Consider the following 18,505-nt stretch of genomic DNA (forward strand, 5'->3'; position numbering starts at 1 on the left):
TTTTACCTACCTGTTTCTGGGCTCCTGTGAGTTGATTTATGACCATAGACCACATTAAAGTTGAATGTGTAGGGGAACAACGGGCATGCAAAACTTTTAATGAAATCCAACTGAAAAAATGAATTTGCCCCCAAATACACGTGTTTAAGTAAAAACCAAACAAACAAAAAAAAACAGTCCTCAAAGGTGGACAACCCCTTTGATTCAATATTATCTTAGACAACAAAAGCCTAAAGCAGTGGTCTTAAAACTCTGGTGACTGGAGTATGCTTGGAGTTGTTATTTTCCGACATCTATGAAGCCCCTAATAGGAGATCTGGAGAGTTTGCGCTTAGGTGTTGAATGCTTTTTTAGAAACGTAATCTTGATAGGATATATAATTATCTATCATACTTGTTTCTTCAGCTCTGCTATTGGAAATGTAAGGCAGTCCTTTATCACAGACAGACAGTTCACACATTGCTCTTACCGGTCTTTCATGCTCAAGGATGGAAGATTTTCCAGGTTCATATTCAAAGATACTTCGGGGTTCAGAGCGGAACATGCGAGTATCGACTTTTCTGTCGGGTGGTTCCCACTCATTCCTTTTAAGAGGAATTACACATATTAGTATAAATGACATATACTTTAAGACCAGGATTCCCTTTGTTGGCAAGGAAAATGCCTTTTACAACGTTCTTCAGGAGAACCTCTTACCAATCAAACACTGATGGGCTAAACCTCTGGGCTCCTGGACAGATTCTGGCAAGACAAAGTAATTTCCATGTATTTTTGTTTTTCTCCCGAATTGATAGCTTCCTTATTATATATATACACCAATACCTTCCCATTTAAGGTCAGTGTTAATCAAAAACCTTAATTTCCTCTATTCCCAGTCTCCAGCACTGACGAGCGGAAGTGCTGATGTGTACAATCAATACACAACTGAGGCTGGTAGGAAATGTGAGTGATGCATTCAGATGTCCGGACAGGATACCCACCCGCCATTATTTGTATTCCTGTGAATGGCGCTAAACATATTCAAGCACCCACCCAGCAAGTAATGGTGCTAGAAAGCAATTCCATAGTGAGTCTGAATGACGACCTAATGAGTGGTTACAAAGGACAACTCACCATGGACTGTTTTCTATGCATGAACTGTATATTTAGATGTCAACTTATTCCTTTACTTTTCAAAAGAAAGGTGGAAATCAGTCTGAATATCAGAATATAATACACTGTCATCTCCTCGGTGTCTTTCAGTAGAATGATACAAAGGCACGACATGCATCTTCTCCACAGTAAAGCGTTGAGGCACCACTCATGCAATTTTTGTATTGGAACGCTGTAGTCGTGCCACTAATCTAAGTTCACAGCCCCTGGTCTTATACTTACCAGCCGCCGTCTTCATCAGTTATTGGTGCTGCTAGCAGTTTATCACTTGCTGAATCTCTCCAGTGTTTGCTGGGTAATCCGGAAGGTACAACCTTATGGAAGTCTATGAGAGATAGAACGAGGCCAGAACGAGACTCTCAGACTTACATTGAGAACTTGTGACCATTTCCTCTGACTTTCGGTCAGTCAGAAGTTGGGGTCCCAAAATAGAGGCGTGGAACCGAAGCAGTGCGGGGGAAGAGCTGAAGATGGCGGCTGGTAAGTATAAGACTATGGTCAAGAAACTTAGATTAGTGGTGCCACTCCAGCGCTGGAATTAAAAAAAAAACCATAACACTAGCATGGTGCTTTAGGCCACAGAAGTACAGGGAGAAATAATATGTACTTGGACTACATCTAGTAGACAGATATCAGTAACAGGAGTCCCCATAGGACAGATACGATACTTTTATTTTTCATTAATGTTAAATTGTTCCCAGATTTTATTTTTATTCCTCTAACTTGCTCACTGTAAAAATAATTTAAAAAAATGCTTTATTCACACATTACACATCCGATGCGGACTCTCAGTATCTGTCCATGTTGAAAGGCTGGAGCGGTGCATTGGACTTCACCGCTGCAACCAGTCACTGGGCTCAGCGATGACGCTGATGTAGTTGGTATGAACTGATTAAGTCCAGCGATTAGTTGCAGCTGTCACATTCCAGCTGTGATATCACCACTGCAGCCTGCGCACAAAGACCAGCAGCGGAGAGGCAGTGCTGAAGCTACAGTAGGTGATTAAAGTGTTTTTTAGATATTATTACACTAGGCAAGCCAGTAGAAACTTAAATCCTGGAATTTCCTTCAATAAAAAGGAGATGAATGGAAAAAAAATGGAAAGGAAAAAGCATAAATCTTAGAACTTTTGCTTAGAAGAATGTGAAAATTCTGCATCTCAGACCAATGAAACCAGAGCAGCAGTCTTTCTTCAGCTGTATTTTGAGATTTGAGAAAGGCCAGATATGGCCGAAACATTGCCTTGTCTTCCTATTGTTTTGATTTTTTTTTAATATTATGGAATAAAAATCTAACTTTTTAGGATTCTTGGATACTCTACTATTGGGCTTAGCAGGAAGCCATACCGAACAAGAGCAGACTTTATCAATGGCTCATTGGATTTAGCAGCCTTTCCCACTTTATAAAATTCCCACTGAGTTTGAGAATGATGTGCTGATTCTTTCACTGCCATCATCTGTACTACAAATGTGCACATTTCGATACCAATGTAGCTCTAAGCAGGCAAATAGACAGGAAAAGCAGGGGTAAGGCTGTGTGACCACGTCAGGATTTCTGGCAGAAATTTCCTAAACAAAACCGGATATTTTCTGCAAGAAATCCGCATGCGTTTTTTGTGCGTTTTTTTCTGGAGCTTCCCATTGCATTAAATAGCGGCAAAAATAAGAAAAATCTGCAAAATTAATGAACATACTGTGTTTTTTACCGCAATGCATTTTTTTTGCGGAAAAAAACGCATCATGTGCACATAAATTGAAGAATGCATTAAAAATGATGAGATGCTTATGTATGCGTTTAAGAGTTTTTTTCTGCAGAAAACGGCCAAGAAAACGTGAAAAAAAAATGCGAAAAATCCTGAACGTGTGCACATAGCCTAAGAAGAATTAAGACAATTCCATGATTAAATAATTTGCAGTTTCATAACTTTCCATGCTAGATAAAAATATATATAAAAAAATTTAGTTACTCTTTATCCTGCCTACATTAACGGAGAGTGAAGACAAGTTGTGCTCAAAGATCTTTGCTAATTTACAACAATAACTTTAATATCTGAGATGTAACTCTTATATTCCACAAGTTTCTTATGCAAATTGTCTCTTCAGAGACGAAGAGTACTTCAACTGAGAGCATTATACTGCCTCTGTACAAATCCCTAGTTAGACCGCACATGGAGTACTGTGTCCAGTTTTGGGCACCGGTGCTCAGGAAGGATATAATGGAACTAGAGAGAGTACAAAGGAGGGCAACAAAATTAATAAAGGGGATGGGAGAACTACAATACCCAGATAGATTAGCGAAATTAGGATTATTTAGTCTAGAAAAAAGACGACTGAGGGGCGATCTAATAACCATGTATAAGTATATAAGGGGACAATACAAATATCTCGCTGAGGATCTGTTTATACCAAGGAAGGTGACGGGCACAAGGGGGCATTCTTTGCGTCTGGAGGAGAGAAGGTTTTTCCACCAACATAGAAGAGGATTCTTTACTGTTAGGGCAGTGAGAATCTGGAATTGCTTGCCTGAGGAGGTGGTGATGGCGAACTCAGTCGAGGGGTTCAAGAGAGGCCTGGATGTCTTCCTGGAGCAGAACAATATTGTATCATACAATTATTAGGTTCTGTAGAAGGACGTAGATCTGGGGATTTATTATGATGGAATATAGGCTGAACTGGATGGACAAATGTCTTTTTTCGGCCTTACTAACTATGTTACTATGTTACTATGTAACTCTAGTGGCACCTATTCAACGTAGCAATCCTAATAGTCACTATCTATCCTTTAACGAGCGTTGAAACATGTGTTAGGATAAAATCTAAACCAGAATCTCAATTTGCAAAGTATGAGATGTGATTTAAGGTACCGTCACACTAGACGATATCGCTAGCGATCCGTGACGTTGCAGCGTCCTTGCTAGCGATATCGTCCAGTGTGACAGGCAGCAGCGATCAGGCCCCTGCTGTGCTGTCGCTGGTCGGGGAAGAAAGTCCAGAACTTTATTTGGTCGCTGGACTCCCCGTAGACATCGCTGAATCGGCGTGTGTGACACCGATTCAGTGATGTCTTCACTGGTAACCAGGGTAAACATCGGGTAACTAAGCGCAGGGCCGCGCTTAGTAACCCGATGTTTACCCTGGTTACCATCCTAAAAGTAAAAAAAAAACAAACACTACATACTTACCTACAGCCGTCTGTCCTCCTCCTATACTGGCTGTGAGCGTCGGTCAGCCGGAAAGCAGAGCAGTGACGTCACCGCTCTGCTTTCCGGCCGCTGTGCTCACAGCCAGTACAGGAGGAGTGCAGAGCACAGCGCTGGAGGACAGACGGCTGTAGGTAAGTATGTAGTGTTTGTTTTTTTTACTTTTAGGATGGTAACCAGGGTAAACATCGGGTTACTAAGCGCGGCCCTGCGCTTAGTTACCCGATGTTTACCCTGGTTACCGGCATCGTTGGTCGCTGGAGAGCGGTCTGTGTGACAGCTCTCCAGCGACCAAACAGCGACGCTGCAGCGATCCGGATCGTTGTCGGTATCGCTGCAGCGTCGCTAAGTGTGACGGTACCTTTAGCTATATGAAAGGCTTTTTAGTGTTATCAAAGGGGTAACATCCTCAGATTGGCATGCCAGGCTAAGCACAAGGAGATATGTTACCCCTTAGATCCCACTAAGAAGCCTCTCAAACAGCCGAATCAGATCTCATACTTTGCATTGATGAGGGGCTCGTTAAAAAGGGTGGATAGTGACTTTTAGGATTCCTGCTTCCAATAGGTGTCATTGGAGTTCAAGTCCTCTTCGTCTCAAGAGGAAATGTACATATTTAATTTACCAGAGGAGCATTGCAAGGCTTAGAAGTATCCTATCCTCACATTGGCATGCCAGGCTAGGCATGTCACTCTCACTAAGTAGATGTTACTGGTATATACAAATTATATGAAAAGCTTCTGAATGTTGTGTACGTCAGAGGTGTCAAACTGCATTCCTCGAGGGCCGCAAACAGGTCATGTTTTCAGGATTTCCTTGTATTGCACAAGGTGCTGGAATCATTCTGTGCAGGTGATTAAATTATCACCTGTGCAGTACAAGGAAATCCTGAAAACATGACCTGTTTGCGGCCCTCGAGGAATGCAGTTTGACACCTCTGGTGTACGTGTCTCTCATACAACACAATGTATTCCTACAGATGTTCTACAAAATCTTTCTTGTGCAGCTCGGCCCTTAGGTGCATGTACATGAGACAATAGACAATCGTGAGGTAACATATTGCTGTCCACTACTGCAAAATAATAGAGGTCTGTGAAATGACAATACATGAAGTTTTTGATGTTGATTTGCTACAATCATGGCTGCAATGTTTATTTTCCACAGAACAGAAAGAACAATGAAGTAGAGGAACAGCAATTTTTGGTGACTTACTTCTCAGGAGAGCTCAATTCCCGCATGCGATGAGGCACAGATGGAGGAAGCACAGGTACTGGAGGAGGCGGCAATGGGGAGGAAACTCTAAATACATCTGTGCCATTGTCAGAGACACTTTTAGATAAAGGACGGTAAGTTTGTGTCTTTGCAGCAGGGTGTGAATAGGCAGGTAAAGCCGAGCTGTAGTTATCTGTTATCACAAAAACAAGAAACACAGTAATATAAAATGGACACAACATGTTACAGGACTAGTAAGACAAAAAAACGTGGATTATATACTGTATAGACACATACAAGGAGCCGCCACTTTATTAGAGACAGCCACCTATGACTATGTGTTGGACCTTCTTTCTCCGTCTGAGCTGCATGGCATTTACTCCACTTGGTGTTAAAATCGTTCTGCAGGAATATTGGCCCATGTATATGAGGTGGAGGCGTAGAGCTGTCGTGAAAAGCTCTTTGTACCTCATCCTGGGGAGTCTCGGGGCACTAGTGCAGAGGTGTAAAATCTTTTGGTGTCTCTGGGCCATATCAGGAAAGAAGAGTTGTCTTGGGCTGCACATTACCGTATATATGTTAAATCAAAAAGGTCCGTGCATAATTTTCCTGCTTTATGTCACCATAAATAGGCAAAAAATCCCTCCTATAATAATCATAATCATCGTAATTCTTCAGTGGCACATTCAGAGAGCTTTTTTTCAAAATTGTCAAATAGGTCCTGAGATTGTGATCACTACTATAGAAAATCTAAAATAAAATGCTACACTGATGCTGGTATATACGCCACATATGAGAAGCTAAGGCTATGCTGTATACGTCACATAGGAAACACTGAGACTGCTGTGTATGCAACACATAAGAAAGACTGCTGAACATACAAAACATGGCAGACTCTGAGACTGTTGCATATATATTATATAGGAGCCATGAGACTGCTGTATATACAGCTCTGGCAAAATTTAAGAGACCATTGCAAAATGTTCAGTTTGTGTGATTTTTCTCTTTATAAGTATATTTTTGAGCAAAATGTAAATTGTTCTTTCATTCTATAAACTTCTGACAACATGTCTCCGAATTTCCAAGCAATAATTTATTTTTTCTGAAAAAGAAAAATGGTCAAAAAACAAACAAACAAAAAAACAGTGCATTCAAACCTCAAATAATGCAAAGAAAACAAGTTCATAATTATTTAGAAACAATACTAATGTTTTAACTCCGGAAGAGTTCAGAAATCAATATTTTGTGGAATAACCATGAGTTTTAATCACAGCTTTCATGCGTCTTTGCATGCTTTCCAACAGTCTTTCTGGCGCAAAAATGTAAGCAGTTCTTCTTTGTTTGATGGCTTGTGACTATCCATCATCCTCCTGATTACATTCCAGAGGTTATCAATGGGGTTCAGGTCTAGAGATTGGGCTGCTCATGACAGGGTTTAGATGTGGAGGTCTCTTAATTTTTGCCAGTGCTGTACACATCACAGAGAATACACAGAGACTGCTGTGTATATCTCATGTATGAGACACAGACAGATGTATATACATCACATAGGGTACATAAGACAGCTGCATAACATAAGATACATGAGACTGCTGTAAATACATCACATAGGATACAGAGACTTCTGTCTATACATCAGATAGAATCAAGAAGGTACACACGGCACTCAAGGTCCTTGTTGGTGGTGCACAAGTCGGGTTTCCAACCCGTCAAATGGTAATCACAAAATACTTGGCACTAGAATTTTTTTTGCAGAAAATAGTTGAACATTTTGTTTATTTGTGCATCCAGTTTGAAGATTTTAAACGTTTTCAGTCTAATCACAAGACCTTCATCAGAATAATCTTTATCACAACTGTAATAATGAGCACAGTATATGGGCCTGCGTATAACTACGCCCCGGGAGTGATATACGTCACCATATCCTGGAAAAATGTCTGGGCATGGAGGCGCGGAAGTAAGACGAGGAGTCGCAATGTGGGCTAGCGCTTAGGTTTACTGGTGCGTGGTGTAGAGCTGCAGAGAGGCTGGTGGCTCCGCCTTACCTCCGAAAACGTTTAAAATCTTCAAACTGGATGCACAAATAAACGAAATGTTCAACTTTTTTCTGCAAAATAACTTCTGAGTGCCAAGTATTTTGTGATTATACATCAGATAGGATACACGAAAATGCTGCATATACATCACATAAGGCACACTAGACTCCGGTATAAATGCTCATCTAGACACTGGAGATTCAGAGCTACAGTGCTAACAATGCATTAGAATGCTCTCACGCTCGCACTTGCTATTGATGGACTTGATCAATAGCGCCATAGCAGTTTTCAGTACAGAAAAGCTGGAAAAATTGGGTCAGCGGCCGGCTATACAATTGAGCACTGCATCCCTCTGGAAATCTTTGTTGGGCCACATTAACAGTCATCTCGGGCAGAAGGTTGGCTACCCCTGCCCTAGTGGATTAAGATATGGTGACTGTGAAGGCCTGGCAAGATAAAAAAGATTAGAGATGAGCAAAAGTGCTGGGATAAAGCGTTATCCGAATATGCTCAGGTGCAAACCAAGCGACTTCAGCGTGCTCATATAATATGTTCGACTCCCAGAGGCTGCATGTCTCACGGTTGTTCGACGTCTGCAACACATGCAGGGATTACCTAACAAATAAGCAATCCCTGCATGTGTTGGGGCTGTCAAACAGCCACGAGACATGCAGCCACGGGGACTCGAATATATGTTTCAAGCACGCCGAAGACACTCGTTTAGCACATGAGCATGCTCGGATAACACCTTATCTGAGCATGTTTGCTCATACCTAAAAAAAAAAAAAAAAAACACAACTAATTTTAAATCGAATCCATGATTGTGTAGGTGTGATTATTACATCATCCTCCAGACCACAAGTAAAAAGTAAAATACGAAGCATGGCCTGCAATCTGCATGCCATAATCCATGGTCCATATTTACAGGTCAATATTTACTGCTTGTAAAATTTCACTGCTATGATCATCATTTTTATTCTAATTTTATTAACCAACAGCTACAATGGTGATTGAGATGCTCTTCAAAATGTGATTGCGAATATGCTAAAAGCACATATCCAACATCACAGCCTTTGACTAAGGCCTCATTCAGGTGTCCATTTTCCACATACATGTCCAATGCATGGGGACTGTTCACATGTCTGTGTCTTTTTACAGACCCCCGTGTCTGCAAACAAAAAAATTACAGAGACATGTCCATTATTGATCGAAGTCATGGATCAAAATCACCCATATAGGTCTGTGAGACTGTGAAAGTGGTGGACGGCATACGGATGGCATTCTTGAACAATCCACGTGGTGTCCGTTTTTAACATTATAATGGGTAGGATAAGAGTTGACATTTTTTTGTACTGATCAAACATTGATGATAATCGATCCTTTTTGTTCACAAGTGAAAACAAACAAAAAATATGAAAATCTGAATGAGCCAAAACCCTAGTGAACCCTTCATACAACGCATGATAATCTATATTGGCGATTGTTACATTACTGTCTATTTGGTAATTATGCCCTTATGAAAAGTATAGAAACGGCTTACTGTATCAATAACAATTGACTCCTCTTCAACTTCGATAAAAGCTAAAATGTTACTTTTGGTTGGATGTGTCCTGTTAAGTTTTAGGCTTAAAATGGTTAATTTCCCTTCAAAGTAGATAGAAACTACTGACTCTGTACAATGACAACTGCTAGTCTTACTGTGTAATATGGCATGGTAAAGTAAATCTAGAACCCATACATCGTTGTTAATAGACTTCATACACCAGGAGCCAGACGTTCTGTCGTGTACACCGACTGAGTAACTCACCTGTGTTATATGCATAGGCTGTGCTGGAATAATCATCGTCATTGTCTGTAAAACAAGAGCAATCTTTGAGTCCTCAAATATGTCAGAATCACTTTTACTACAGACGAGAACAAACCAAGAACTACTTTCACCTTCTCCTTTATGTCTCATGCTTCAGCTCACTTCACAGCTCATCTCACCTTAAAATGATGGCGTCCTCATGCAGTCTCCTTGCGCGAGATTTGTCCTGGTCATATTATTGCATTTCAGGGCTCTGAACAGTGAAATTGGCAGGGTCATAGTTTTAACTCAAGTCCCAATGATAATCTGTGCACATACCGTAAATACCTGCCAAGTCCTCAAAGTAAAAAACGCCCATAAGAGATTGTTTAATATTTCACAAATGTAATGGTGCTTTGTGACTATATTTTGCAAGGCATTGATCCGAGCCCTGAATGTCAATGAGATCTGGTGAATTTATATATTAGTTCTGTAAGCAGAAGTTACATACTGCCGGAAACTGGACTTTCACAAATGATATTATTGTTCTGGTTGCGTTTTCTACAATTGTTTCCTTATACAATGAATGTCCATGCCCAGGTAACGAGCGCTGTGGTAGCCTATATTCATATTACATAGCCAGCTATGCTGGGCATGATTCTTTTAACCCCTTCACCCCAAAGCCTGTTTTCACCTAAGTGACAGGGCCAATTTTTACAATTCTGACCACTGTCACTTTATGAGGTCATAACTCTGAAACGCTTCAACGGATCATGGTGATTCTGACACTGTTTTCTCGTGACATATTGTACTTCATGATAGTGGTAAAACTTCTTCGATATGACTTGCATTTATTTGTGAAAAAAACAAAAATTTGTCGGAAATTATGAAAATTTAGCAATTTTCAAACTCTTAGTTTTTATGCCCTTAAATTAGAGAGTTATATCACATAATATAGTTAATAAACAACATTTCCCACATGTCTGCTTTACATCAGCACAATTTTGGAAACATAATTTTTTTTTGTTAGGACGTTATAAGGGTTAAAAGTTGACCAGCGATTCCTCATTTTTGCAACAAAATTTGCAAAACCATTTTTTTACGGACCACCTCACACTTGAAGTGACTTTGAGGGGTCTATATGACAGAAAATGCCCAAAAGTGACACCATTCTAAAAACTGCACCCCTCAAGGTACTCAAAACCACATTCAAAAAGTTTATTAACCCTTCAAGGTGCTTCACAGGAATTTTTTGAATGTTTAAAAAAATTGAACATTTAACTTTTTTTTCACAAAATTTTTACTTCAGGTCCAATTTGTTTCATTTTACCAAGGGTAACAGGAGAAATTGGACCACAAAAGTCGTTGTACAATTTGTCCTGAGTACGCCGATACCCCATATGTGGGGGTAAACTACTGTTTGGGCACATGGCAGAGCTCGGAAGGGAAGGAGCGCCATTTGACTTTTCAATGCAAGATTTGCTGGAATTGAGATCGGAGCCCATGTCACGATTGGAGAGCCCCTGATGTGCCTAAACAGTGGAAACCCCCACAAGTGACACCATTTTGGAAAGTAGACCCCCTAAGGAACTAATCTAGATGTGTGGTGAGCACTTTGAACCTCCAAGTGCTTCACAGAAGTTTATAATGTAGAGCCGTAAAAAAAATTTTTTTATTAATTTTCACAAAAAATGATCTTTTTGCCCCAAATTTTTTATTTTCCCAAGTGTAAAAGGATAAATTGGACCCCAAAAGTTGTTGTGCAATTTGTCCTGAGTACGTCGATACTTCATATATGGGGATAAACCACTGTTTGAGCGCATGGCAGAGCTCGGAAGGGAAGGAGTGCCATTTGACTTTTCAATGCAAAATTGGCTGGAATTGAGATCGGACGCCATGTCGCATTTGGAGAGCCCCTGACGTGCCTTAACAGTGGAAACCCCCACAAGTGACCCCATTTTGGAAAGAAGACCCCCTAAGGAACTTATCTAGATGTGTGGTGAGCACTTTTAACCCCCAATTGTTTCACTAAAGTTTAGAATGTAGCATTGTGAAAATTAAAAAATCATTTTTTCTTTCCACAAAATGATGTTTTAGCCCGCAATTTTTTTTTTCCCAAGGGTAACAGGAGAAATTGGACCACAAATGTTATTGTCCAATTTGTCCTGAGTACGCTGATACCCCACATGTGGGGGGGAACCACCGTTTGAGTGCATGGCAGAGCTCGGAAGGGAAGGAGCACCGTTTGAAATGCAGACTTAGATGGAATGGACTGCAGGTGTCATGTTGCATTTGCAGAGCCCCTGATGCACCTAAACAGTAGAAACCCACCACAAGTGACCCCATATTGGAAACTAGACCCCCCAAGGAACTTATCTAGATGTGTTGTGAGAGCTTTGAACCAACAAGTGTTTCACTACAGTTTATAACGCAGAGCCGTGAAAATAAAAAATATTTTTTTTTCCACGAAAATGATATTTTATCCCCTATGTTTTTATTTTCCCAAGGGTAACAGGACAAATTGGACCCCAAAAGTTGTTGTCCAACTTGTCCTGAGAACGCTGATACCCCATATGTTGGGGGGAACCACTGTTTGGGCACACAGGAGAACTCGGAAGGGAAGGAGCACTGTTTTACTTTTTCAAAGCAGAATTGGCTGGAATTGAGATCGGACATGCCCTGATGTGCCTAAACAGTGGAAACCCCCAATTATAACTGAAACCCTAACCCCAACCCTAGCCCTAACCCTAGCCCTAATGGGAAAATGGAAATAAATACATTTTTTTACATTTTATTATTTTTCCCTAACTAAGGGGGTGATGAAGGGGGGTTTGATTTACTTTTATAGCGTTTTTTTGGTGGATTTTTATGATTGGCAGCTGTCACACACTAAAAGACGTTTTTTATTGCAAAAAATAGTTTTTGCATCACCACATTTTGAGAGCTATAATTTATCCATATTTTGGCCCACAGAGTCATATGAGGTCTTGTTTTTTGCGGGACGAGTTGACGTTTTTATTGGTAACATTTTTGGGCAGATGACATTTTTTGATCGCTTTTTATTCCGATTTTTGGGAGGCGGAATGAACAAAAACCAGCAATTCCTGAATTTCTTTTAGGGGGGGCGTTTATACCGTTCCACGTGTGGTAAAATGGATAAAGCAGTTTTACTCTTCGGGTCAGTACGGTTACAGCGATACCTCATTTATGTAATTTTTTTTATGTTTTGGCGCTTTTACACAATAAAAACTATTTTATATAAAAAAATAATTGTTTTTGCATCGCATTATTCTGAGAGCTATAACTTTTTTATTTTTCTGCTGATGATGCTGTATGGCGGCTTTTTTTTTGCGGGACAAGATGACGTTTTCAGCGGTACAATGGTTATTTATATCCGTCGTTTTGATCGCGTGTTATTCCACTTTTTGTTCGCCTGTATGATAATAAAGCAATGTTTTTTGCCTTGTTTTTTTTTTTTTTTTTTTGCGGTGTTCACTGAAGGGGTTAACTAGTGGGATAGTTTTATAGAGCGGGTCGTTACGGACGCGGCGATACCAAATATGTGTACAATCTGAAAGGAATGATTATTTGTGCTGATGATCGCGGGTTAACTACGACCAGGACAATGAAAATGATGGGAATAGAATGATTGTTATTGTTAATATGAACATTCTGCAGCACATTCCTTTTTTACCCAGGGCAGTGTGCTGTCGATACCAATGATTTTTATGCTGATATAAATGGCCTGATCACTGGCATGCTTACCCATCTTAGTAATCAGTATGAGCCTTTTAATTAACACTCATGTACCGATCATCTGCTTGTCTAACAAAAAAGGGCCGTGAACTAGGATTGACAACTAAGACAGTTGCAGTTTTAAAACAACGCTCCTTCAAGAGGGCTGAGCAGTGATTACACATTTATCATGTATAATATGCAAATTGCCTCTTCTGAAAAAGAGGACTTAAACTCTATAGCGCCACCTGTTGGAAGTAGTGATCCTACAAGTCACAATCAACCCTTTAACGAGTCGTGCAATATGACTTAGGATAAAAGCCAAATCAGTATCTCAATTCGCAGACACAGTGTTTCGGGCTGTTGGCCCTCGTCAGTGCGAAGCATGAGAACTAATTTGGCTAGGTGAGAGGCTCTGGACTGGGGTCTAAGGGGTATCGTTTCTCCTTATGGAGAGTGACATACCATCTCTGGCTTGTCAAGGTAAGAAGGCTTATTTGCCGTGCAATGCTCCTCTGGGAAATATAATATGCAAATTGCCTCTTCTGAAAAAAAAGAGGACTTAAACTCTATAGCGTGTCTGCGAATTGAGATACTAATTTGGCTTTTATCCTAAGTCATATTGCACGACTCGTTAAAGAGTTGATTGTGACTTGTAGGATCGCTACTTCCAACAGGTGGCGCTATAGTGTTTAAGTCCTCTTTTTTTTCAGAAGAGGCAATTTGCATATTATATTTCCCAGAGGAGCATTGCACGGCGAATAAGCCTCCTTACCTTGACAAGCCAGGGATTATCATGTATAGTCACCCTTCTTGGGGATCTTCATTTACCTTCAGTTGTCTCCATTGAAATAATCATCGTTCTATTCTGCTTCTAAGATGGTCACCACAATGTCATAGCACAGTGATAAGTCTAAGCTATGCTTCCCCTGCCTTTCGTGTGTTGTGGCATAGGAAAACTTACCACTGCATTCCCCATGTCAAGGAGGAGGACATCTTGGATAGTGGAGGAATGTAATGTAGATCTGTGCACAAGACACAGCAGGAGGCAAACGAAGGGCATCAAGTAGGGCCACTATACATGTGCAGAAGGTGGAGTCTTTTTGGTTCTATGATGTATAGTCCTTGACTTCCTCCTATTGTTTACAGACGTGCCACTCCATGGATCACATGGGGTAAAATGTTTAGCAGATAATTATCGTTAATTCAATTAAATTAAATCTGAGGCAAATTGTTTTTTCAGTCTGTGGAGCTCAAATGCAGTCAGCTTCCCTAAATATAAACCAGAGTGACAAATATGGACTGAGACCATTGAAGGGCCTTCATAGACAGAATCCCATATTCAGAAAAGTTGCAGTGTGGCATGTACAAAAAGCAATATCATTATCATCGAAAGTTGTATCCCTATCACACTGGGTTGGGTCAAAAACAAAATGACTGCTTCTCATTTTTTATAAGTGACAGATTGAGTGTTTTCAATAAAATGGGGGTCACCTATCCCAGACTCATAACCCCAATGCAACAGCTATGACAGGATTACCCAACTGTTATACAGGTTTTGTTTTGTTTTTGTTCAGGTACAGGTACTCCAAGACCCAGGTATGGACATATTTATAGAGAAAACACCAGCCATTCTAAACAAAAAATCTCAATGTGAATAGAATGTGTTTGTGTAGATACTATGCAGAATCTGATAACAAGTTTCAGATGAAATTTCCCTTCACATCTGAGAAACAAAACAGCTTGTGTTCATGAAATAAAGAATTTACAATACAATGGGCACGCACATACCTGGCTTGTGGACCATGTGAATCTGCTTGAACATTGTCTTGTACCAGTCTTTTGGTCTATCAACAGTCTGTTAAGAAGAAAAAAAAAAGAGCATAAAAAAACCCAACACATTACTTATGAAAGTCCAAAAATTATCAAAAAAAAATCATTCAAAAGGATAAAAAGTACACAAATTACCAATGTATTCATAAGGGCTACCAGATCGCTAGAAACTGACTGAAGTATCAGTGTGATAATCCATGTCTATGTTCACTTTGCTCCCTAGAACCTGTGAGATGAATTCTTCATCTGGGTGATATCGTTATTGGCAGACTGAAATCGTTCCATAATACAAAACAAGAAGAACTCATCCGACCTGTTGTACCACAATACCAGCCACGTACTGTATTTCCTTGTACTATATGTACATTGCAGTGTGTTAATTTATCACACAAATTCTTGCCTAGCAGCACTGGTAATGCTGAGAGCATTCTGTGGCTGACAGAAGACCGAAAATATCCAACAATAAAAAACAAGCTATGAAAGCGAAGGTTTTCCCGATGCAAAGAAAAATGACAGACATCTACCATACGCTTCCTTGATCCCTTGCTATGATATGAAGATATCCTACATGGTAAACACCTGAAACAATTTCTAAGGTACTGACAAATAAGGAAATCCTAAAAACTTGATCTGATGAGGTTCTTGAGGTGACAACTAGAAGGTAGACTTCACTAAGAAAGTGAAGGAAGAAGTCTAAAACCCTGTATGCAGTAATTTCTTCCTTCCATATTTTTATACCAGGACATGGCCTACCATGAGGAGGTGTCATGTTCTTCATGGTGGAGCCATCAATGCTTGTCAATAGGTTTTGTTAACATCTGTGCTATTAATTGTTGTATTTCTATTGCTTAATTGGAACCAGAACAGGAAGAAGCCAACTGACTAAAAGGAAGGTTGTCTGGTTTCAGTCATGGTGTCCTTTTGGCTTTATCGGACAAAATATGATATACCATATATTTATCAAAATTGGTAAAAAAGACAATCTGAACAGAGCCTAAAAAATGCAGATATGAACAGGGACTTGTTAAGAATGCTTTCATGACTGGCATGCATTATTTACACCAAGGGAGTTGGTTTCCAGCTGCTCATGCCCTGCACACAGTATTCTCGGTGGCCATTAGAATGCAAAACTGGCCAAAAAAACAGATGACTGTATATACTGTGTATATTGACTCAAATGTGCATTACTAATATATGGTGGCACAAGGTGGTATTATCCCTTTAATAAGCAGGACATTTTTAATTTTTGAGGTTTCCTTTTTTCCTTGCATTCCTCTATAAGGAATAACTTTATTTTGCCATTGAAATAAACATAAGAGGACTTTTTTTGCGGGACAAGAGTTTTTAATGGCACCATTTATTAGGTCAGTACGACTACAGCAATACCAAACTTGTCGCTTTTTTTATTTAAGTAAAAAAAAAGTAATTCTGAATTTTGGAAAACAATATTTGGGTTTCGTGACGTCATTTTCAAAGTTTAGGTGACCAAAAAAAGCTCTTGAGTTTTGATTTTATTTCTCTTTATGGTGTTTTAAAACACAGACAGGGCTGGCATTGGGGGGGTTGAGCAATTGGCCAGAGTTCCCACTACTTTGGGGGCCCCCAGCACCTACAGCAGGGGCTACACTGATTACTGCTTTATCAATGTACCTCCCGATGTGGAGACTGCTTCAGGACCTTTGGTGACATCACATTCCTGTGACCAGTCATGTGACCATGGTATTCCCACAGCTCTTGTTCTCTGCGGGACTTCAGGGCCTTTGGTGACATTATGAACATGTGAACCGGTTATGTCAACGTGATATCACCACAGGTCATCCACTCTGCGGGAATCGGAAGAACTGAAAAGGAGATAGACGTGATAAATCTTCTATTTTCTGCGTGTGTGTCTGTCTATTTTTGTACTTATAGATGTGTGACTGTCTTTGTATCTATGTGTGTGTTTTTTTGTTTCAATGACTGTGTGTCTCTGTCTGTCTTTGCACTTATGTGTTCTTGTATCTGTCTGTATTTGTATCTGTGTGTCTTTGTATCTATGTTTATGTGTATGCCCCGGTCTATCTATGTATCTCTATGGGTGTGTGTCCCTGTCTGTCTTTTGTATCTATTGTAACACAATGCTACTAACTTGGGAGCGATCTGAGGTATTACGGGAACAGTTTCTATGTAAAAGTCTGGCTGGTTTATTGCAGTCCTCATAAACCACGTCACAGGAAAAGTCAAAAACAGCCCTTGTCCGACACAAAGTGAAACAAAGTAAAAAGTCCATACAATAGTCCTGGTTTTGTCTCTTAGTCTCTTAGCAAAGCCAAACAATTCAGAAGGTCTGCCACCTCCACACATACTGTCTTGTATGAGACAAACAGGCCTTATTTTACAAAGCAAACCACCCAGAATTTGAGATCTGGTGAGCAGCCGTCTCTCCCAACTCGTCAGTTGCTCATAATCAACCTATCATGGCCGAATAACCCTTCCTAGTCCTATACGTATTAAATCATTACTCCAGTGTATCTCCCACACACCAGGTGTCCTACAGCCTTCTTACACTATGTTTATGTGTGTGTCTCTGTCTGTATTTGTATCTATGTTTTTGTGTGTGTGTGTGTGTGTGTGTGTGTGTGTGTAATAGGGTGCAGGTGTTGAGTAGCCAAGCTGCTTGAGGTCTTGTGTGAAGTTTCCACAATCAGTGATGGTTTGGGGAGCCATGTCATCTGCTGGTGTAGGTAGGTCCACTGTGTTTTATCAAGACCAAAGTCAGCGCAGCCGTCTACCAGGAAATTATAGAACACTTCATGCTTCCCTCTGCCGATGAGCTTTTTGGATATGGAAATTTCACTCTCCAGCAGGACTTGGCACCTGTTCACATTGCCAAAAGTACCAATACCTGGTTTAAAAATAACAGTATCACTGTGCTTGATTGGCTAGCAAACTCGCCTGACCTTAAAGGGACTCTGTCACCTGAATTTGGAGGGAACAATTTTCAGCCATAGAGGCAGGGTTTTCGGGTGTTTGATTCACCCTTTCCTTACCCTCTGGCTGCATGCTGGCTGCAATATTGGATTGAAGTTCATTCTCTGTCCTCCATAGTTCACGCCTGCGCAAGGGTGAATCAAACCCCTGAAAACCCCGCCTTCATGGCTGATAATTGTTCCCTCCAAATTCAGGTGACAGAGTCCCTTTAACCCCATAGAGAATCTATGGGGTATTGTCAAGAGGAAGATGAGACACACCAGACCCAACAATCCAGATGAGCTGAAGGTGGCTATCAAAGCAACCTGGGCTTCCATAACACTTCAGCAGTGCCACAGGCTGATCGCCTCCATGCCACACTGTATTGATGCAGTAATTGATGCGAAAGGTGCCCCGACCAAGTATTGAGTGCATTTACTGAGCATACATTTCAGTAGGCCAACATTTCGGATTTTAAAATAAAATTTCAAGCTGGTGTTATAAAGTATTCCAATTTACCGAGTTAATCACTTTTGTGTTTTCATTGGCTGTAAGCCATAATCATCAACATTAACAGAAATAGATCACTCCGTTTGTAATGAC

At 40.3% G+C, this 18,505-nt stretch overlaps 1 protein-coding gene across 19 annotated transcripts in view; it reads right to left on the reverse strand.

Annotated features, from left to right (window-relative positions):
• SORBS2 (sorbin and SH3 domain containing 2) overlaps positions 1 to 18,505 on the reverse strand; it is a 433,609-nt gene that overhangs the window by 95,305 nt on the left and 319,799 nt on the right. For all 19 annotated transcript variants that reach the window (XM_069744352.1, XM_069744353.1, XM_069744350.1 and 16 more), the window contains 4 exons: positions 14,912 to 14,978; positions 9,407 to 9,451; positions 5,564 to 5,756; positions 470 to 584 (listed from right to left, as the gene is read on the reverse strand). In XM_069744352.1, coding sequence (XP_069600453.1) covers positions 470 to 584; positions 5,564 to 5,756; positions 9,407 to 9,451; positions 14,912 to 14,978 — 420 coding nt within the window. The remainder of the gene's footprint in view (positions 1 to 469; positions 585 to 5,563; positions 5,757 to 9,406; positions 9,452 to 14,911; positions 14,979 to 18,505) is intronic.

The sequence above is a fragment of the Ranitomeya imitator genome, chromosome 1 (genome assembly GCF_032444005.1).
Source record: "Ranitomeya imitator isolate aRanImi1 chromosome 1, aRanImi1.pri, whole genome shotgun sequence".
Lineage (NCBI taxonomy): Eukaryota > Metazoa > Chordata > Amphibia > Anura > Dendrobatidae > Ranitomeya > Ranitomeya imitator.